This window comes from Panulirus ornatus, chromosome 30 (genome assembly GCF_036320965.1).
Source record: "Panulirus ornatus isolate Po-2019 chromosome 30, ASM3632096v1, whole genome shotgun sequence".
NCBI classification, from domain to species: Eukaryota; Metazoa; Arthropoda; class Malacostraca; order Decapoda; family Palinuridae; genus Panulirus; species Panulirus ornatus.
This window is the reverse complement of record NC_092253.1, coordinates 1,389,294-1,407,538: the sequence shown is the minus strand read 5'-3', so window position 1 is coordinate 1,407,538 and position 18,245 is coordinate 1,389,294. Positions and strand designations below refer to the sequence as shown.

The 18,245-nt window shown below is 41.4% G+C and overlaps 1 protein-coding gene across 1 annotated transcript in view; it reads left to right on the top strand.

Moving 5' to 3' along the window:
- Positions 1–12,390, top strand: part of LOC139758289 (zwei Ig domain protein zig-8-like) — a 44,761-nt gene extending 32,371 nt beyond the window's left edge. The window contains exons 5-9 of the mRNA XM_071679504.1: positions 807–938; positions 5,853–5,924; positions 8,987–9,159; positions 9,445–9,574; positions 11,434–12,390. Coding sequence (XP_071535605.1) covers positions 807–938; positions 5,853–5,924; positions 8,987–9,159; positions 9,445–9,574; positions 11,434–11,777 — 851 coding nt within the window. The 3' untranslated portion in view covers positions 11,778–12,390. The remainder of the gene's footprint in view (positions 1–806; positions 939–5,852; positions 5,925–8,986; positions 9,160–9,444; positions 9,575–11,433) is intronic.
- Positions 12,391–18,245: the final 5,855 nt, after the last annotated feature.

Sequence of the window (18,245 nt, the reverse complement as noted above, 5' to 3'; positions counted from 1 at the left end):
GAGTCGTGGCGTCAACTGAGTCGTCCCACAAGCAACATGTTACTTTAAAGTGCCGGACGGACCATGGCAGGCCCGTCCACACAGTCCAGCACGAGAGGCCACCATCTTAATAGATGGTCTGTGCATGTTGAGAGGGGCTCCTTCGACGTGTGTGTGTGTGTGTGTGTGCGTAGTGTGTGTGTGTGTGTGTGTGTGTGTGTGTGTGTGTGTGTGTGTGTGTGTGTGTGTGCCCGCCTGGCACAGCTGATGGGTAGGGCCAAGATCCTATGCATAACTGATATCCTGGCGAGCAGTCTGGCCCTCCGGCTGGACCAGAGGTACGGAAGGATCCAGTCTTCTTGGATGTGTGCCGCGGGGATGGTTCAGACGTGGTGGTATTAAAGGATATGTCCGTATACCTTCTCGGATTGAGTACGTCATTCCGCGAGCGATTGAACCTTTGGTGAATATTTTATGCTGCCACGCGGAAAAGGATCTCTTGCTGCAGTGAATATACATATATATATATATATATATATATATATATATATATATATATATATATATATATATATATATATATATATATATATATATATATATATATATCTTGACTTGTGTCTGTTGAGACATTCCGTGTCCTGATTTGTTCCCATATCTAGATGGTTGAGACACATTACCATACTAACTTGTACCAGTTACCAGTTTCCCATATCATTCCCGTACGCTTTGACAAGTTGCCATACCCTGACTTGTACTTGTCGACAAGTTGCCATACCTTGACTTGTACGAGTGTGGTCGTTCTGATCGCCTGTCTCACTACCGGATGGTGCACGCTGAGGGGAGCGAGGAGTGGACGCTGGTGGTACGGTACGCCCAGCTCAGGGACGCCGGAGTCTACGAGTGTCAAGTGAACACCGAACCTAAACTCTCCAGACACGTCACCCTCAAGGTCCACGGTGAGTCCCCTGAGTTCTGGTGAGTCCTGATGAGTATTGATGAGTCCCCTGAGTCTTGATGAGCCCTGATGAGTTCCTTAAGTCCTGGTGAGTCCCCTGAGTCCTGGTGGATCCTACTGATTCTAAAGTGAGTCGTGGTGAAATTTGGTAAAGCCCCTGAGTCGTAGTAAGTCCTGGTGAGTCTCGAATGTCAGGTCGACACGGAAGCTAACCTCGCCCGGTACGTCACCTTCAAGGTTCACAAAGAGTCCCCTGAGTCATGCTGAGTCGTGGTGAGTCCCCGTCGATGTCATATGACGGTAAGGTCCCCGGCTTTACCTGAAGAAGACTTTAAACCTTAGATTTCCAGAACATTACGTCGACACTTGATGTGAGGATTGTTTCGAAAATTGAGAACTGTTCCCCCCCCCCCCCCTCTTTCTCTCTCTCTCCCTCACTATGTCTAGTACCAGACATATTCGACAAGATATCTGGCTGATATGGTAACTTACCTGCAACTCTACTATCAAGGTAAGTGTGGGTGGCTGTTGCACTTCTTTTAATTCGTAATAATGATAATTCCTGAGGTCAGATTATGCTCTTCACCATTATAATTATGACAAGTGTAGAATAAGATTAAACCCAACATGCTTATGTTATTCTAGGGCTGAACTGGAGTATTTGAAAATCTGATTGCAGGTAATGAGTGACATTCAGCGAGAGAGAGATACGTAGAAATTGTTTTTTCTTACCCGTGAATTAAACCAGGTTACTGCTCTTCCATTCCGAGATGCCGCACAAGTCCAAATTAAGAGAGGAAACGTATTCAGGACGACAGAAAGAAGGTTGACTGGAGTGGGGGGAAGGGGGAGGGGACGAGAGTGCATTGAAGTCAGCGTAAGAGTGAATAGGACGAGAGAGCTTGAAGAAAGACGGTAGTTCATGAAGAGAAGAAAGAGGGTAGGGGATAGGCCAGAACCCTGAGGTATGCCGCTGTTGAGGACCGTGATGGAACGACTGGAGAGGTAACTATGCATCAGAGAAAAGTGAAAAGTGGAAAAACCAAAGGAAGGAAGTCTGGAAAGCAGAGACTTATGCCACACTTTATCAAATGCAGTAGAGGTATCGACGGCTGGAACCAAAAGTTTACCAATCTTCCCAAGAGATGAGGAATACCAGAAGTGAGTCATACAGGAGAGAGGGTCACCATCACACACTGCACCTCGAAGGCCACTATACGGTCAACACAGCTGCGGGGGTCCCAGCCAAGGATGACATACTGGCCTCAAGGCCTAAATAAAGACAGCGTAATGTGTAATAGCTGGTTCATGCATATATATATATATACATATATATATATATATATATATACATATATATATATATATATATATATATATATATATATATATATATATATATATATATATATATATATATATATATATATATATCACTTACACAAATGGCACATAAACCAGTCTGAATCGTTTGATCGTTTGAGACAGGCTCTAGAGAGAGGAGAGAGCACGTTTCTGATAAAGATTTTTTTCCTCGTGTCTTTTCCCGACCTGTCTTGTTCATTGTCGTCTTTTTGGCTCATCCTTTGTGACTCGCTTTTTTTCCTCTCTCTCCCTGGCAGCTCTTGAAGCTCTTTGTTGTCTTAATTGATGCACGAAAGTCTAATCTACTCGCCGAGGCTGAAATTTTCTCATGAAATTGAGTTCGCGCTCATGGTAAGAGCCATTACCTCACTCTAATATCCTCTTACGTTAGAAATATTACCTGTAATTATGACTTGTTAAGTAGTGGCTGGGAACACGACTCCGCTTGGGTACTGCCCACAAAATGTGCTTGTCTGTGTATGCTTGATCCACTCTGTGTTTGTGGCAGTGGAATTAATACTAAGAAGATAGATGGGTATATAGATATAGATGGATAGATAGCTGTCAAGATTGAGACGGGGCAATACGAGTGTAAAACATTTTCTCCCCCAACACAAAATAGTAATCACACACACACACACACACACACACACACACACACACACACACACACACACACACACACACACACACACACACTCACACATACAAACCTGGTTAACCACAATTTCTCAGTACACATATGGTATGCCAGATGATAAGAATTAGCTAAATAATGAGTAGAAACTCTCTGGGGATTTCCACTGTCTCTAATTATATATAATCTCTTAATTATCAGACAGTTTTTAACGAGTGTGACACAGTACAACTGATGGATGACATTTGGCCAGATCACAATTTCTAAAGACATGTAATCATCATAATGCATAAACGTCTGCCAACAACTGCTTTATCTACATTAATAAATAAATGAAAACGTGTCCCAAGGTGTAGAAGGATAACGTATTCGTATCTGGAACAGAGAAGCAATGGAAAGGACACTGTAGGTCAGATATGTCGTGACGTCACATGACCTTCCGCCAGACGTTGCTTGTCTGACCAACAAAAAATCAGAGATAATTTACCCTTTCATTAAAGACATTATATTCCCCGCACGTAATGTGACAGCTCAGATGCCTGACATATGACCTTCAGTTTTCCATTTGTGTCATACATTAATGTATGTAATTATGACGATTAAATTTTTTCAAAATCGTCAATTTTCTAATAGTCTTAGAAAACAGTTTGAAAAATGAATGCATTAACCTTATGCTTTCAACAGAACTAACGCTAACGGTTAAGGAAAAGAAAAAATAGCTTAAGGATAAAGTGAACAAGGGACCAGAAATCAGATACATTGAACATAGAAAGTAATATGGTAAAGCATGACGCTTGTAAACGTTCCTGAGATACATTAATTTTACTCATCATGACATATAGGTTTCCGTACAGCTCATCTGCAAGTCTACGCCATCGACACCCACGTAAATCATAAGGCAAGACGTCCCATTAATAATGTATAATGTTTTTATTGGAAAACATTTTCTCATTCATTGCTTATGAGATGTTTTATGATTGCATAGGAACAGTAACTTATAGCATGCCTATGTTATGTGAAGTTTAGAGGATATGACTAAGTCATGTGAAGTCAAGGGAAGATATTCATGTTATGTTACTTCAAAATAATGTCCCTATCTTATTTGACAAGAGAATCTCTACATCTATGTCAAGTGAAGGTAATGTGTCCACGTCAAATGGAGTCAAGGAAACATAGCCATGATATGTGAAGTCAGGGGAATGTGATAATCTAGCGCTCCCTCATACAGTGGTTAATTTCCTCGTATATTTAGGTAAACTTCAAGATGGAAATGCACACTAATGAAATTTCGTCAGATAATCTTGTCTCTGAGTCACCCTGGAGAGCTTTCTGTCTGCTGGGCTGCGCGTGCGATCTGAATAGCTCCTCTGGCGTACGTGGGGAAAAAAATATTCTTAACATTTCTAACTTAAAAAGAAAAAGTTTAATATGAAGGTCAAAAGTGGCAGCCAGACACATAAAAAACCTAGAATCTCCGCCAGGTAATGCAGACGACTGGACAACTATCATAAGGACGCTGACTGGATCAGGAGAACATCTTCCTGTTCGCCATCGACCTTCAGGAGGGTGAGGGCCACCTTCAGGAGGGTGAGGGCCACCTTCAGGAGGGTGAGGGCCACCTTCAGGAGGGTGAGGGCCACCTTCAGGAGGGTGAGGGCCACCTTCAGGAGGGTGAGGGCCACCTTCAGGAGGGTGAGGGCCACCTTCAGGAGGGTGAGGGCCACCTTCAGGAGGGTGAGAGCCACCTTAAGGAGGGTGAGGGCCACCTTCAGGAGGGTGAGGGCCACCTTCAAGAGGGTGAGGGCCACCTTCAGGAGGGTGAGGGCCACCTTCAGAAGCCGAGCCACACATCCTTCTCCGAAAGGATGGCAGTGGCGGGCTTGTGCGTCCATCACGAGTGTGGAACAAGACGACAAAGTCGTCATAGGAGTTGATAAAGTGGGAGAGTGACGCCTTGCCCCAGGCGCCAATATGACGTATAAGCAAGAGAGTAGACCAGTCTGTATTCAGTAAAGGTAGACGCAACGTACACACAGCAACAGATACGGTTACGTATACATAAACAGACAGACAGACAGACACGCATTCATAGTTACGGGAAACTGTCGTATCAACTGAAAAAAAGACTTCAGACATTTGAACACACAGGATGGTATTAATGCCGTATACAGAAACTCTGGAAACACAAAGACAAACGTATGAGTAAATCTTAAACATCCGGTTGTATTATCCTCTGCAGGAGGAGAAATTCTTTTGCTTTCATCGTATTTTTTCTTATTTTCGTTCTAATAATCAGCATCCTAAGCCTGGTCGATGACCTGACCTTTACAGAACAGGTCAAACGCCAGGTGTGTAATGAAGATGCATTTTCTGACTCTGTGGGTCAAGTAAAAGTTCGGCAATGTCGAGAGATCACTGAAGATGTGGATTTAGTGAACTTAGTAATGAGGTAGTGAAGTGAGGTTTATCGAGGTTGTAGTGAAGATGTGTTTGGTGTTGTCTCCCTATGATGCTGAGCGATGGTGAGTGATAGTGTTGAGGGAGATATATTGAGCAACACAAGCAATTGCTACAATTTTAGTGATTTTCCCAACTAATGACAAAACTCATAAAGCTTTTCAGAGAGAGGTAAGAATTGTGTTGTATATTTTTCATGCAGGGAAAATAATTCATGAAGGAATGAATAAGAGCCTGCCTTTGAAGAATTTAAAATTACATTGTTTATATATGATATATTGTTAATGTTAAAGCTACACATTAAGTTCGAAATAATAGCTTTCCACTACAATAGTGATAATAATTATATGTAAAAAAGTATCACATTTTGTGTGAACGTCCATTCGTGAAGATGTACACAACACTCAGGGTAATACTAGTTGTAGCCACAGCTGTTGTCTTATGTCCCACGTACAGATCCTGGGGCTTCCAGCACCGTCACCAAGACGAAGGTGTTCGTGGCCAACAACACAGCATCGACCAAGGACGGTGGGTCCTCATTAACCAGTAATGACCTCATTCATCAACTCATTGCTCGTCGCACTCGCCTGCATTTTCCCTGACTTCCTCCGTTTATCTTTTTTCTTTAAATAGATTTAGCTCATTCAACATTCCATGCTTAATTTTGCTTTCCAATAGATGATTTTGTGGTTTCATGTGTGTGTGTGTGTGTGTGTGTGTCTTTCTGTGTTTACATGTATTTTTCTGCCTCTCAGTATGTTGATATGTCCGCACCTTTCCCTCAGCTGCTTCCCATGTGCATGTGTCTATTGTCCTTCTTGATGACTTGCTAAAACTCTGCTTCACTGCAGTGGGCTTTTTTTCCGTCTATCTGTCTGTCTGTCTATCAGTCTCTCTCTCTCTCTCTCTCTCTCTCTCTCTCTCTCTCTCTCTCTCTCTCTCTCTCTCTCTCTCTCTCTCTCTCTCTCTCTCTCTCTTTTCTCCTTCTCTTCACCTTTATCTTGCTTTCTCTATTTACTTCTTTTTTACTCATTCTTCCCTTCCTGCTTCCTGCTCCCTGGCAGTCTGTACGTCACATTATTCTTCCTGGACACACTCACTAATAAGGAAAGCTCGCGCAGAATAAGAATTAGAATTTCCATTAGGTATCAGCGAGGCTGAACCGACCTATTGTCAGGTGGACTCCTCTCATTTTTATGGGAAGTTCCTATGAAGAGGTAGGAGCAATTCTGCCGGGAATATGGTTCACTCTTTTTGGAAATGAATATTTCCTTCTTGCAGTGACCTTCATATCACACTACCCAAAGCATTCACTGTCTCATCCAAGATCATTCGCATGCATATGGATGCACTCATACACATACTCACCAGCAAATTCTGACGTAGATACTTTTTACCACTTACATTTAGGAAGTCTCTCGCTGTCTCCTCTCTTCATATATATCTAGATCTACAACTCTCTAATTTTTCTATCTACTTTACACACACACATCATCTGGAAAAATATGTTTTTCATGTTGTTTCAGGTTTCGTTTATCAGTGACTGATTCAGGTCTTAATGATCACTTCTTGAGCTGAGTTGCCTCCTTCAGTACGTCTAGTATAATTTTCCGCCTACTATCTTGCATCGTCCTAAGGTGCTCATCTATGAACTCTCATAAACCTGGATACCTGCTCTTCATGTCCCCTTCTGCAACGCCATGGAAGAGATGTTCCAGGCTTTACGTCTTATGCCCGGTCAACCACGCTCGCTGGTTTCATTGCACTGTTCACTCATATTGATTGCAACGCTTTTGTCGACTCGAACCGATCCAGATCTTATCTTACCTTTTTCTTTTTTGATAAGATTGCTTTTCCTCAAGACTCTCTTACTGCTGTGACTTTCTCAGCAACTGTTATTTACTCGAAACTGGCTGAGCGCCTCTGATCACTAGCAAGAATATAGACTTGTGCAGACATCTGTGGTAATGTTGACAGAACTTTAAACCAGTTTACCTCACACTACTCTTGATGGTATTTAGTATTTTCGAAATACCGTTTCACTGGTGCACCATTCACTGCTTAGCAGATCTTGTGTAAGTACTTCAGATACTCAGTCTCTCCAGCAGATCTTTGCACGTTCAGCTTTACATGTCACAGAGCTACATACTCGGTGTCTGCCCACACTCAAGCTTACAGGGACGCCCGCTCGTCACTTCGAAATTTGTTACGATTGTTTTTCTTTTCAGTTTACAATATCTCTTTTTTTCAGTGTCAGATTTACCTTTTTTCACTTTTTTCTAAATTTCCTGCAGCAGAGAGGACAAAATTACTCAAAGGGAAGATAATGGTATGCAACAGTAGCACAGAAAATTCTGTAAAGAGCTTCCTTGATCGACACCCGTCAGCAGACTCCTCTCTCGTCACTCTGAATTATTCTCGTTTTGTGTTTTGAATCACAGATCTTCGCCTTTGATCTACAATTGTTTTTAACAAGTGACCTTTCTGAATTCTCTGTAGCGCTGAAATGTTGTAGCCAGACTCGCTCTCTGAGGGAAGTGATTACGTACAACGGTACACTCTAAAAAATAAACAGAAACAGCAACTGATCTTTCGTAGAACATCTCTCGTTGAACACTTGCTCTTGCTTGCATCATACGACTGTATACACCTATGTGTGCTGTAAACATTTACAATTCGCTAACTCAGTTCATCCCTTAATATACCACTATCACATCACATATCTGAGGCCCAAACCTTTAATTCAACTCTTAATTCTGGTATCATTCTTGTTGCCCTCATCTGGATGTTCACAATTAGTCCTTTGTGCTCCTTTTAGTAGTGTGTGTGCGTGCGTGCGTGCGTGTGTGTGTGTGTGTGTGTGTGTAACGCTATACAATCCTGTTCTATCATCCTTAACATGATGATGGTCTTGCAGCTCCAGGCTCCCTGTTAGCCCGGGGATCCTCGTTGATTGTTGCAGCGGTTGCAACTGGCTGGGGTGATGTACCATATCTCTGTCTTTCTTTCTCTGTCTGCCTTCAGAACTCCCTCCTTACCTTCCTTCTAATGCCCACTCCTCCCAAGTGCTCCACCACCTTCCAGGCTCAGTTGCATTTCTTCTTCCGTACATATGCTTTACTTTCCTTCCCTCTCTCTCTATTTGGCCTTCGTCTTCACACTCCCTCATCTTAGATTACACTCTCCTGCCCCAGGGTCCGCCGCTCCAGCTGTACATGATATATGATTTCTCTTCCTCACATTGATATAAAATTTCCGTGGCGGTGCTACATGGTGGTCCTCTCCCTCCTGCCGTCTGGTACTACTGAAGGGAGTAGTGGCTGGGGGAAGTGCCTGCCGCTTTACTATCTTGGTACTTGCTATCTTGCCGCTTCACTGCCCGTCTCTCTCTGTGACTAGTAAGATGGAATATATCACCGACCTCTGGCTGGTGACCTCGTCATGGACCTTCAGGTCTCTTGTTACTTGTCCTTCACGCACGTCATTCCCGACGTTGTCCCTCCCACTCTGTCTCCCTCCCTCCTTTCATGTACCCTCTTCCACGCCCTCCCCCAGCCACTGACGTTCCTCCCTGCCTGCCTCCTCCTCAGGGGACCTGCGGGTGGAGATCCAGGGACCTCGGGAGCTGTATATCGAGGAGGGATCATCGCTCAGCCTCGTCTGTGTGGTGACCTCGTCCCAGGGGCCATCCACCCTGGTCTACTGGTACCACGACACGAGCCTCATAGACTACAACTCTCCCAGGGGAGGCGTCAACCTCAAGGTGAGTCCTGGTGTCCCACATAATGATGATAATGATCATAATGACAATTATAGATAATAATGTTAAGAATAATAATAAATTGCCATCATTTTCAGTGTCGTCTGTATTTCTGAAAACGAGTTATCATCAACAGATGATATGTTCATGATTGAAGAATAAGACTATTGTTACTTATCTGTCTTGATGTGATAACAACACGCACCCTTGACTACCAATCCAACACACCAGCTTCTCTAACTACCATCAAAATGACCTCATGTTGTTTGTTATTGTTGTTGTGGCCAGATTGACCGAGGTCGTGGTGAGACGACGACCCGGCTGGTGGTGTCATCGGTTGGTCCTGGAGACTCTGGCATGTACTCCTGTGTCCCCCAGGGATCCCACCCCGCCACCGTGTTAGTACATGTACAAAAGGGTAAGTACTGTCTCCCTCTACCCTACCATCATGTTAGTACATGTACAGAAAGGTAAGTACTGTCTCCCTCTACCCTACCATCATGTTAGTACATGTACAAAAGGGTAAGTACTGTCTCCCTCTACCCTACCATCATGTTAGTACATGTACAGAAAGGTAAGTACTGTCTCCCTCTACCCTACCATCATGTTAGTACATGTACAGAAAGGTAAGTACTACCTCCCTTTACCCTACCATCATGTTAGTACATGTACAGAAACTACCTCCCTTTACCGTACCATCATGTTAGTACATGTACAGGAGGGTGACTATTGACATCCCCACCAATTTCACTTCAAGGTTGCTGTACAATGCAAGGTTGAAGATATTATCGCTTCTCTGTTTCCCTGTCAACATGTCGTAATTTGATAATATTTGCTAAAGTATTTTACTGAAGAATCCTCAGAGGAAATGTAGAATTCATTCAACATCGATAGAATGTTTGAATAACGTCCACGCAGATGTGTTCACTTATATTTCTTAAAATTATGGATAGACTTTTCAGATCTAAGAAATGAAGAGAGATCGAATTGTGAGATTAATTGCAATACTTTATATGATTCAGTAATCATGAATCTGCTGACTAATTAACACGGGAAGGACACCTTAGTGAACTTCCATACTCGACATAAAACACTATCACGTACTTTACTAATTACAAAACCAGGTCGTAATTAATGAAAGAATGATCATGATGATGTTTATCAAGGTTTGGTTGTTACGTGAACACACACTGATGAATTCTTTATCTTGATTAGACTTTGTCCACTGTTGTCCAATATTCCATCACAGGAAATAAGTCTCCTGGTAAGCAATGGACTTTCACACAAACATACAACGATCTACTTGAATCATGGCTGTCCAGTTGTGAAAAATAAAAACTGCTTTATTCCTTTACTTGTATGTGGAGGAAGGTAGTTCCATTGAATACCAAAACTGAATTTAGGTATAGATTTACTCGCATGTATTTGGTATAGGTTTACTCGCATGTGTTTGGCTTAAAAACAAGTGATGTTTCTATGGCTCAGTGACAGGAGTGATGACATGTGTCCCCCCCTCATCTCTCGGGCCACAGATAGCAAAGACAACCTCCTCTTTCCCCACAAGGATCACCAGGATGGAGGACCGTCCGTCCTTTGTATATGATTTGTTCTGAATCATCTCCCACTCACTCCCTCCCCTTCTCTACCCTCCTCTCATCCGAGGAATATAAAGTGGAAGAGAAAAAGAAACTTGAGATAAATTATCTTAATTTTTCTCATCGTTCCATATTTTCTAAACTTTTCGTTTCATGAGAATATGTTGTATTATTATTATACAACCAGCATTATTCATGGTGCATAATGAACCTGTCTTCTTGTGTATTGCTCGAGTTTGTCATCTATTAAAATTCGGTTGGTCTATTTTCGGTTTGCTCATTATAATAATAATTACACCCTGACGCTGGCTTCGTAAATCCAAATGTATGACAAAGCGCTGACATCATCTTGGAGGATATCATATACCAGACGCCTGTCTTATCTTCGAATAAATTTAGCTTTATATTTTCTATTGTTCTTTCTGGTTTCCAAATATACATTATATGAGTTTTAATGTTCAAACGACAGCTTACTATTCGCATTGATTCGCTTGTAAATATAACTCTTGCATGATATATAACAACATAAATGTATTTTCTCGTTATAAAGATAAAACTATATTGCAAGGGAGAATAGAATGATAATTCATTTTGGTGAAATGTAACTAATATTCTTTTAAAATATCAAGTAAGTAAGAGGTCACTTTGCCCCAAGAAATTAATCTTTTTCTCTTGTCTGCAGGGGAACATGAAGCAGCAATTCAGCAGGGCGGTCTAGGAGAGACCAGCTCCTCATCTTCCTCTATATCTTCATCTTTTCTTCTCCTTATATTCCTCTCACTCATGAAGTACTTCCTCAGCCTCGACCTCATACTCCAACACAGCTGGTACTTCGACACCTCCTCCTCCTCCTCCTCAAGCATCACATGTGCTGAGATGCTCAATTCTTCCTGCGTCTCATCTCGTGATGGATACATGGGTCACCAGTTCCCATTTTCCATCAGAACTGGTCAGATTCGTTACCAAAACGAGTTGTCGTCTTCTACCTTTTCTTCACCTGTTCCCTCAGTATTTATATCTTTATAATCCTACTTTTCCTCCTTTCTTATCCTTCCATTTTGATTTTCGCTGTGGTTCACACCTACAGTTTGGCTGGGGCTCATTCGAACAGCCTTGCTGTGGTTCACACTGACAGCCTTATATATTTCTCCTTCCAGTCATTCCGTGTCATGTACGTAGCTCTCTCGTCAGTGAAAAGCCTCGAACTGCCACTGGCGAAGGTCCTCTGCTTGATTCCTTTTGACCTGCCATTATCAAGTATCTTCTTCTTGACCTCCTTTGATCTGCTACGATGGAAGGTTTCCTACCTGACCTATCTTGTCCTGCCACTGGTAAGGATCTCCTGCTTGACCACCTGCCAGTGGTGCAGGTCTCCCACTCGACCTCGACCAACCACTAGTGTCTGACCTCTATTGTCCACTTCGTCTGTCTATTGACGTCTTTTTGTTGTTATTGTTGTTGCTCCTACTCCATACCCTTGCCGTCTGTCCTGGTGTTACCAACTTCTTTTTTCTTCTTTATTCTCTCTGAACTTGTTTCCATGTTTTATTACATTTAATCCTATTCTTTTATCTCCTCTCTCTCTCTCTCTCTCTCTCTCTCTCTCTCTCTCTCTCTCTCTCTCTCTCTCTCTCTCTCTCTCTTCATCTTCCTTTCCTCACGCAGATATCTTCACTCGTCTAAGGGGTGACGGCCACGCAGGGAAACTTCGCCTCAAACAGTTGGATTTTTCCAGAATCTTTGAATCGTATTAGAAAAGTGCATTACAATATAATGCTTACATATATACTGAAGATTTACAGACACTTTATAAATTATATGGTGTAAGTTCTGAATACTTTAGATAATTATCATCGTACTTAAGCTCTTGATAAGATTTTTTAAAAGAATTTCAGAGTTTTTGTTTAGTCATAATTTTCCCTAAAACATGATGAAGGATGTCTACGTAAAGAATGAATCTCAGAATCTGTTGTAAGAAAATAGCTTAGATTATTACACTTAGACGTCCTAACTTTTCCTCAGACACTATTTTTCACTTAGGTCTCATTACTCTTAGATCTTCTCACTATCATTCAGCCATCATCATAATATTACTTAAACTTATCACTCTTTGCTTCCCCATTTCCTGCGAGCATTACATCAATCTAAGGTCACCACCAAATGATCACAAGTGTCACATGATGTCATCCATGAAAAAATTCATGGGTAAAGTTCGTGATATTTCCATCAACAGACTTGTCACTGATTCTAGAATCAGATAAAAAGTGTTATCAGTATAATGAAAAGATGAGGTTTGTACCACGCTCGATTATTCTTTTTATAAGGTCATCAAAAATGGTACAAAGCTCAAACTCTTAACAAGGTCAAATACAGTGGTTACATATGATCCCACAGACACGAGTGACCGTCAGAGATAACAGAGATAACATTAATCTTCCTTCACGTCAATCGGAATTTTTTTCTGATTTTGTAACACTATATAATGTTTGTAATTAACATGATATTTTCTCCAAATTACTATGTATCAGAAGTAGATAAACAAAAATCATGACATCACTTTTACATAAATAAACTTTGGCTGTTTGAATTTAATTGACATTCCAAAATCTTTGTGTACATAACACTATATATCTATTTGGAATGATAACTTTTTGTAGGTATAGAAGTGGATTCGGAGTCGTATTTATAATTTGACCAGATATGTATAGTACTGTGGTGTTTTATATGTATTTAATACTGTTCATTTGTTGAATAGAAACTGGATTTTATTTTACATATACAATTTTCGTCCTCATCAATAATGTTGTAGTGTTTATATTGTATGTTTTGTATGGATTTATTTGTCACGTGCCTTTAGTATGGTGTTGTATATCTGGGGTAAGTGTGAGATGTGGCACCCGTTGCTCTGTACAAAGTATAGTTCTACCAGTGAAATATATTTGTTATGGATTTCCTCTTCTGGTACATCATCTTAATTAAATAAAGATCATAACAGTTTTAATCTCTGTGTATCACTGGCCTTCGTACCTTAAAAACGGGAAAAGGAACTGCAAGAGTGCAGCTCATACCCCTATGTTATCCCTATGTTTTTTCTAACTCTCACTCGTGTCTTAGTCACACGTCAAACACCACAATTCATCTCTGCATTAACACAGGCCTAATCATATCCAAAACTTCTTCCTGAAAATCCCACTCTCTGAACGTGACAAAGTTTGCGTCTTAAGATCTGGTAGTATTGCAGAGATGTCGACATTATATCATATCTACAGGAGCCGCCCTCACCCTAGTGTGAAGTACTGCTCGCATGTTTGAGGTGGCTGTCCGTCCCACTCTCTTTCAGGCAGACTGGACTCAAGTCTTCCCACCATATCAACGATCCTCCTAGCATATGTCATCGTACATCAACCACTTCTTTGTTCTGTATTACTGCTTCTCTCTCTCTCTCAACTCTAAAGGTATCATATCAGCCACTGTTCTTGTCAGGTGTGTGTGTGCGCTCCTCCGCGAGACTGGCTTTCATTTCATGGTTTTCGTGATGAGAGCATCACACGAGGACTGGCCGTTATCAGTACCATATTTATTCTCTGAATCCATAAAATGATGCATAAATTTTCCTCTTTTTCTCCTAACATTGCCCTTCTACCTGCCTAAGTGCCCTCTCACCAACCCCGTTCTTCCCTTACACAGAGTTTAGTAATTATTTCAACACACTCACTCGTTCACTATTCAAACACACAATGGCTAACTGTGTTAATGAGATTGATTCATCTGTAACCGCTATGATTATGTTAACTCGCTTTATACAACGGGATAATTACTACCCTCGTCCAGTCCTCAGGGACCTGACCAATCTTTCATGCTTCCGTACACACATTCCAAGTGGCGCTCACAACTGTCTCTCTTCTGCACTTTACCATCTTGCCCACAACATCATTCCTGTACTCATCTGTATCATTGCTCCTCTTACCTCTGTTTTCTTTTCATGTCTTCTTCTTCCATACATGTATTCCTCTCTCTCTCTCTCTCTCTCTCCATACCTCTGACCTTACTGTGCCAATACACGCAGCTCTTTCCATGTCATTTCCAACTTATATTTTAAGATCAGCCACATGTAAACACACCTTCAGTTTACACACGTTTTTGTCTTTCATTCACATGACTTCAAGTGTCATCACAGGTTGTCGACCACCTGGTGCTGATCTTATCTGATCCTCGAGACTGCAAGATGTGAATCCGGGTGTAGTGACGATACAGCAGTGTACAGTGACAAACAAAAAGAATGCAGTGACGGTACAGAAGGGTACAGAGATTGTATCAGGGTGCAGTGACGGATAATACAGCAGGGCACAGTAGCGGCATAGCAAGGTTCAGTGATAGTCCTGTGGCCGAACTGTAAGATACAGTAATGTTGCAGCAGAGTACAGTGAGGGTAGGGCTGACAGCTAGCTGGGAGGGGGACAGATTTTTGTTGTATTTATTATTCTGCTTCATAATATTACTATACATGTCTTTATCTCCCTACCTCTTGTTATTCTCTCTCTCTCTCTCTCTCTCTCTCTCTCTCTCTCTCTCTCTCTCTCTCTCTCTCTCTCTCTCAACCTTTCTATCTACCTCTCTCTCTATCACTCCGTTGATCAGTTCGTATCCCTTCGCCTTTCTTCTTCCCCACACAAATATGTGTGTACAGCTTCAGAAATATTTCCATAAACACAGACCAGTGATAAATGAAAACAAAAATTCAGGAACAGTTCCAACACAAAGTTTTTCCTCACTGAAATTTTATATATTTCCCAAACTCCACTGCCATACGGTCACTGCTGCTGCATTCATCACTGCACTTGGTCACTGCTGTTACATTCATCAGTCCAATGCGGTCACCGTTGCTGCATTTATCACTGCCAATCGGTCACTGGTGCTGCCTTCATCAAGCTTTTATAAAGTTTAATTAAACTGGAATGGATTAAACTCTTTGCTCAAAACATCACACTGTATCACTGTATCACACTGATGGTTAATGTGATTGAGTGGAGAGAGAGAGAGAGAGAGAGAGAGAGAGAGAGAGAGAGAGAGAGAGAGAGAGAGAGAGAGAGAGAGAGAGTTAGTCTTTAACGTCTACAGAATTTAGTCCTGAGAAATACAATACACTCGACCATTACAATAACACAGTGTAAGTCTTTATTGGTATTGGGTAAATGTAACAATAATTTTCCTTACAAATTTTACGCTCAGATCCAAAACTAATATTTCCTGAGCATTAAGTTACCGGACGCTGAACACCGATGTAATTATAAGGAAGATGTTCACAACGCTTACGAAGGTTTGGTATGTTATGTTATAATGAGTTTGGACATTTAATTTTGGCTGTCTTGTGATCATTTCTCCTAATGTTTTCAACTTCAAACATAGGAAATTGTATGTGCGTTAACAGACAGCCAATATATATATATATATATATATATATATATATATATATATATATATATATATATATATATATATATATATATATGAAATCGCTATTAGGTAGGGGTTCAGATAATTGTATTGTGCAATAACCAGTGTACAACATGTTTCACGGACACAATCCACCTCATCAGGTACAAACAGTTCATAAAATTTTAAATCCCAACATCAACACAAAGGCTTGTACGTCCTGCTACCGCCATGCTGGAGTGTACACTGGCCTGACCGTGAAAGGGAAAGTAGGGGTTGGGGGGGGAGTGTCTGGTGGTGAAGTGGGGGGTTGTGTGGCGGAGGTGGCCTGGGTAGCGAAATGCGTGTTCGATCATTTTTTATGTTATTGTATCTTAATAATTCTTTTATAATGATATGGTTGATGATAGGATGTATTTCAAAGTTACAGTGGACAAATTAAAGTTATTAGTATTAACAATTAAGACATTCGCGATATTAAGGTCATTAGACTTCGACGATGGGTACAATGTGACTGGGCAGTTAAGGTCTCCCGGTGATTGTTGTCCTGTAAATGTTTAGCGATAGCATTACTGTGGTCACCTCTGCCTACTGAATGACTGAGCTGACCACATGTTGCTGTCCTTTTTGTGTCACTAATTTCACACAACACTAGACAACACGCAACACACACATGTCTGTGTGAACGGAAATTTCCCGCACTGAGCACGACGCGTTAACCCTGACTGTTGGCAAACTCTCGTAAGCACTCTATGTAGATGGTAAGTAGGTAGGTTGGTAGGAAGGTATGTAGGTAGGTAGGTAGGAAGGTAGGTAGGAAGGTAGAAAGGTAGGAAGGTATGTAGGTAGGAAGGTAGGAAGGTAGGTAGGTAGGTTGATATGTAGGTAGTCTTACTCGCTACCTCTCCCTCATCGTAATATCTTGTTGCAGGTGTTTGTATGTACCCAAGACCTCTCTCTCTCTCTCTCTCTCTCTCTCTCTCTCTCTCTCTCTCTCTCTCTCTCTCTCTCTCTTTTCCAATATATATTTCTCTCTCGTCCTCGTTCTTTCTCGCTCTGTTTTCCTAACGCCCTTTACCGGCCAATGTGTTAAATTACCAAACTGTTTATGTTCTGCCGTCCTATGTTTTACTCATCCGAACGCAAACAAGTGAACGCAAACAGACATATACCTACACATACTGGCTAACATACACACGCTCTGCACGACACACAAACACACAAAAACCAACATAAACATCCAGGTTCAATCACCGTGCGCAGTTTCACCAAAAAGTCTGACTTTTACCTGTAATACATTTATACGACTTCAGTAAAATGTTCCGAAATATACATGGATTTAAGGCCTTGCTAAAAATATCTACAAGTGGAATTTATGTTTTATGTAATTGATTATAGAGAGAGAGAGAGAGAGAGAGAGAGAGAGAGAGAGAGAGAGAGAGAGAGAGAGAGTTGATGTACTTCAGACAGTAGACATACTTGAGGCGTCTCTCGTCATGTGTGGGTTGAGACCCTCACTAAGCGTGACGTAATAAGGTGAAGGCAAGTCATGACAGACAGACAGACAGACACCTGCCACACTCCATCCTGCATTTAACTTAACATATATCAACCTCACTCAGACCTTGCCACGCTTCATCCTGCAGTTAACTTAACATATATCAACCTCACTCAGACCTTGCCACGCTTCATCCTGCAGTTAACTTAACATATATCAACCTCACTCAGACCTTGTGAAGGACATTCGTGGGAGGGAGCAACGCTCAGGTGAAAAACAAGTCATTATCATCCTCTTTATGTCAGTAATGATCATTACGAACTTATCTGGTATATGGACTGGCTTAAAGCCTACGTGAGTGCTAATAAGATTTGTCTACGCTATTCTTCCCTCGCCTTGTGATGTACGAGGCTCGTCTATTGTTAAGAAGATGCTCAATAGATTTTCCAAGTCTGCCGTAATGAAAGATATCCATAATTTGTTTATATCACAATGGTGTAGGTTGTGGGGAAGCTTTTGTTGTTATAGTTTTAGTAGTAGTAAAAGTAATAGTAGTAGTAGCA